Source organism: Octopus sinensis, linkage group LG8 (genome assembly GCF_006345805.1).
Source record: "Octopus sinensis linkage group LG8, ASM634580v1, whole genome shotgun sequence".
In the NCBI taxonomy this organism is placed as follows: Eukaryota; Metazoa; Mollusca; class Cephalopoda; order Octopoda; family Octopodidae; genus Octopus; species Octopus sinensis.
The window spans coordinates 55,095,709-55,100,126 of NC_043004.1; the positions used below are offsets into that span (position 1 = coordinate 55,095,709).

Genomic DNA, 4,418 nt, shown 5'->3' on the forward strand with positions numbered 1-4,418 from the left:
TCGTATTTGTGAGCATCTGCTGGTTTCCTTGCATGGTGAGAAGGTAATCAAATGCCCAGGAGGCTCTCTTGAAGTAGTTGATAGTTTCTGCTATTTAGGTGACCAAATTAGTAATGGTGGTGGATGCTCTGAAAGTATATATAAAACTCTAAGGAACAGCTTGAGATTTTTCAGCTTGAATAGAAAAAGGACATTACTCCACCTTTGGTATTTAAGTACTATTTTTTCATCCTTGTTTTGAATTTATGTGCTTACTTGTGTATGTGTGTGTGTGTATATATATATATATTTGTATAAATCATAACCCCTTAGCTGAAAAATATTTGAAAACTGGTCAAAGTTTGAAACAGAAAGGGCATCCCACCATAACATGGACATTAAAAGTCATATATATTCAATGCTGATGACTATATATTCTCCATGTTTTCAACAAATGTATCTAACAGTTGTCAAGGCAACTGTGTTACTAGTTATGCCCAGAGAGCCTATCTTTATTATCCTTGAATTCAAATCTCGCCTTTCATTCTTTTGGGGTTAATAAAATAAAGTACCAGGCAAATACTACGGCTGATATTTAAAGAGCCAATGTAGTGGGACTGAACCCGAAACAAACTTCTTCACTGCACAACCACATAAATTTCGTGTTTGTGATTAACAAAATGAACCTCCTGAGGTACTCTCTCTTTTACTCTTTTACTTGTTTCAGTCATTTGACTGCGGCCATGCTGGAGCACCACCTTTAGTCGAGCAAATCGACCCCAGGACTTATTCTTTGTAAGCCCAGTACTTATTCTATCGGTCTCTTTTGCCGAACCGCTAAGTGACGGGGATGTAAACACGCCAGCATCGGTTGTCAAGCAATGCTAGGGGGACAAACACAGACACACAAATATATACACACATACATATATATATACATATATACGACAGGCTTCTTTCAGTTTCCGTCTACCAAATCCACTCACAAGGCATTGGTCGGCCCGGGGCTATAGCAGAAGACACTTGCCTAAGATGCCACGCAGTGGGACTGAACCCGGAACCATGTGGTTGGTTAGTCTGTACATGAAGTGTGTTTGAGGAAATAGTCTGTAGTAACCTTTCCACCTTCTTTCTGTCTTGCATTGATGTTAAATAGTAAGAGCAGATAACTCAACACAAGTTTCGTCGTGTCAGTTTTTTTACGACATCTGCTAAAAATGAGTTCGTCGGATGTACAGAATGGATGATGGGGAAGTGCGTGCTGATTGTGTTGTGAATGATAAGTCTAGATCACAATGTATCTCACATGGCACTTGATACGTCTGTTATATTCGGTGCTGGCCACCTTCTTAGGACTTTTGCCTGTTTGGTTGTTATTATGCATTTTGTATCGTGTGACCAGAGGCTTTTCCAAAACGAACGGCCGCAACAAGCGCTGCACCCCTGTTTCGACTCTGGCTGTCGTGGGTTCAGGTCAGTCCATCTGTTTTGAACTTCCCTGACGTGTTTTATGAATTTATGTAACTGTTGTTGTGTTTTTTAAAATTAGATGTATGTATGTATGTATGTATGTGTGTGTGTGTGTGTGTGTGAATGTATATACGTGTGTATTTCTACAGCAGAGCAACGTACTTAGTTATATATAAAAAAAACCCTCACAATGTAAGTCCTTGCAACACTTTACAAATGTTTGGTATCACAATCTCTCGTGAACTCAGTTGTCACCGCACGATGGAGCATTTAGTGTTTGCATGATCTACTAATCATAAAAGTCTATGTTTTTCAAAACAACACACTGCTGTTTTTAAAGAAGAAAGTACACATTAAATAATGAAGTCCCAGACATAGAAAAGACAGGATGATCACAACTGGAACACCTTTGATCTTAGGTTTGCCCTGTCAAGACTGATCCGAAGCAACAGCATCATTGCTAACATTACATCGCAGAGACTACAATTTTTATCGGGGCCAGAAATAGTTACTCACCTTCTACAAAGTTGATTTAAAATTCGCGTTGGAGTAATGCTTTCACATATAGGACAGTGCTACTGCTACAAACATAAACATTCCCGATAAAAGTGGCGAACCAGTCTGTTTCTTATACTGCTACTTCACGAATTCCTTCTAATTAATTTGCTCTTTATCACTTGGGGACCCTATTCCGATCCGCCCGTCTGTTTTCCCAAACCACGTATATATCATTTGTTTTCCTGTTTTAATTTTATCCCCTAGACTGCAGCTTCCACACATCTGTCTGCCCTTTTTCATCCAGTTGATAATAACCTGCACCAGTTTAAGGTGAACATACGGAGGGCCCTACGAAAGCTGCGCTTTTCGTCTTTTCCCGGAAGGAATAATTTCAGACACACATGCGCGCACGCACCTGCCGCCCTCGGATATTCTGTACGAATGACGCAGCGGCAAAAGCTACTGAGTCTGTCAACAAATCCACCCATCAGCAACAAATTGTTGGGTTGTGGAGCCCGTGTATCAGTTTTAGACGGTTCATCCCTGACCACCACGTATATTATTAAGATATAAATGTATCTAGGGATTTTCTATAAGTTGCAAATTAATTGGGCTCATAGAATTGTTGGTTGTTTGCTGGTGACTAGAGTACTCTTTCAATCTGGAGCCTACATTTGTTAATATCTTACGTTTTTCCATAATTTAGACATTAATAATTCAGAATAATTAAATGTATATGTACCGGATTTACCGGTATATTTTACTCGCATTAAAAATTTTTGTAAGTTTCCAGAATTTGCCCTACGTTTAAAGCGGTCGTATTACGGATGGGAAACTGAGCCCTATAGACTAGGGAGCCGGATGAGCAAGTCCTCTATTTGCAATTATTGTTGCTAATAATAGAATATTGGAAACTATCCAAATTACAACATTATTTGCACAAACTTATGAAAAATTGCGTGCAATACGTCTGAAGTTATGAGAGGTCACACCATCCCATTATACTTCCTTCTCCAACATATATAACCCACACCTGATGTGTCTTGCTTTACTCAGTGACTGTTACTTTTAAGAAGCCCCCCCCCCTTTTTTTTTATTTAAATGAGAAATTCTCTTAGGAAGATGAAGGAATATAAAATTTTTATAATCAGCAGCGAGTGGATAACAACAAAACCGTAGCGGTGGTGTACCAACTTGGTTGGTGGCCGATCGCGGTTACACAAAACATTACAGCCAGAAATACAAGTTTGACATCTTGTATGGCAAGTCTCTTGACCAAAATATAAATAACTATACAGTTGATCTGAAAGCAGTTAAAATTGAAATATGGTACTCTCATAATGTAGTTTATTTATACTTCATTGTATATATTTCACACTATATTGTTCCAGTATACTGTCACAACATTGTGTATACGTGCTCTGAACCATATATCCCCGATAGCTTTCAATGAATGCATGATAAAACAGGGAATTTGATTTTTATCCGCAAAATATACTTGTAAAATAGGGCACGTTTTATGCGTTGGTATGTACAATATGTTGTGTCTGGCGATCTTTCGTTTGTAGTAGCACGTTTCCGTCGATGATTTCGGTAAAAAACTTTTATTTTTTTACATATGGGCTTGCGGGAACATTTGAAGTAATGAGAGCGAAAGAGACTAAGAGGAAGCGATTTTATGACGAGGGAATTTCTTTTTGAAGTTACCGAAGCATTGATGTACATGTGTGTGTGTGTTTGATGGGGTGTGGGAGACAGACAGTATGTTGTGTAAGTGAAGTGCTTCTGTTAGTGTGTGTGAAGAGACAGAGAGAGTAATGTGTGAAAGAGAGAGATAATTGAAATTTTTTACTCGGTGTATGTGTATATGTATGTATGTGTGTGTGTGTATGTATCTATGTATGTGTGTGTGTATGTATCTATGTATGTGTGTGTGTATGTATCTATGTATGTGTGTGTGTATGTATGTATGGCCGATTCAGTGTAATTTTTTACTCGGTGTTTCGGTTTGAACGGCAGTGTCATATGAAATTGTCACCCATAATTATGACCCTTGTATCGATCTATTGCATTTCAATCTGTTTTAGGGTTAGGGGTGGGGGGAAGGATATATATTTTTCTTCACAAATGTAAATAAACCCAATCTGTTTCTTAAACGAGGGACATATTCATACGGCATAGAATGTTTTTTTTTTTACCTCAATGGACGTCAGTGATTGGTTGAAATTGCAGAAATTGAAAAAAAAACAACAAATATCTTACAAACTATACAATTTTCTCAATAAAGCCAAGAGAAAAAGTTGGTTTATAACCACATTCTACCAGTATACGAAGTTTAAAATTTTTTAGTTACCTAGAAATTATGTTAAAAACTGCCGTTCAAACCGAAAAAGATCCTTGTTAAGTTCGCTTAATTTTCGATACAGCAATCATTTTAGTGACCAGGTTGCAGATCGTTCGACGAAAATTTT

The 4,418-nt window shown here is 37.9% G+C and overlaps 1 protein-coding gene across 1 annotated transcript in view; it reads left to right on the top strand.

Moving 5' to 3' along the window:
* Nucleotides 1-1,169: 1,169 nt before the first annotated feature.
* LOC115215181 (UDP-N-acetylglucosamine transferase subunit ALG14 homolog) overlaps nucleotides 1,170-4,418 on the top strand; it is a 52,594-nt gene continuing 49,345 nt past the window's right edge. The window contains exon 1 of the mRNA XM_029784368.2: nucleotides 1,170-1,452. Coding sequence (XP_029640228.1) covers nucleotides 1,275-1,452 — 178 coding nt within the window. The 5' untranslated portion in view covers nucleotides 1,170-1,274. The remainder of the gene's footprint in view (nucleotides 1,453-4,418) is intronic.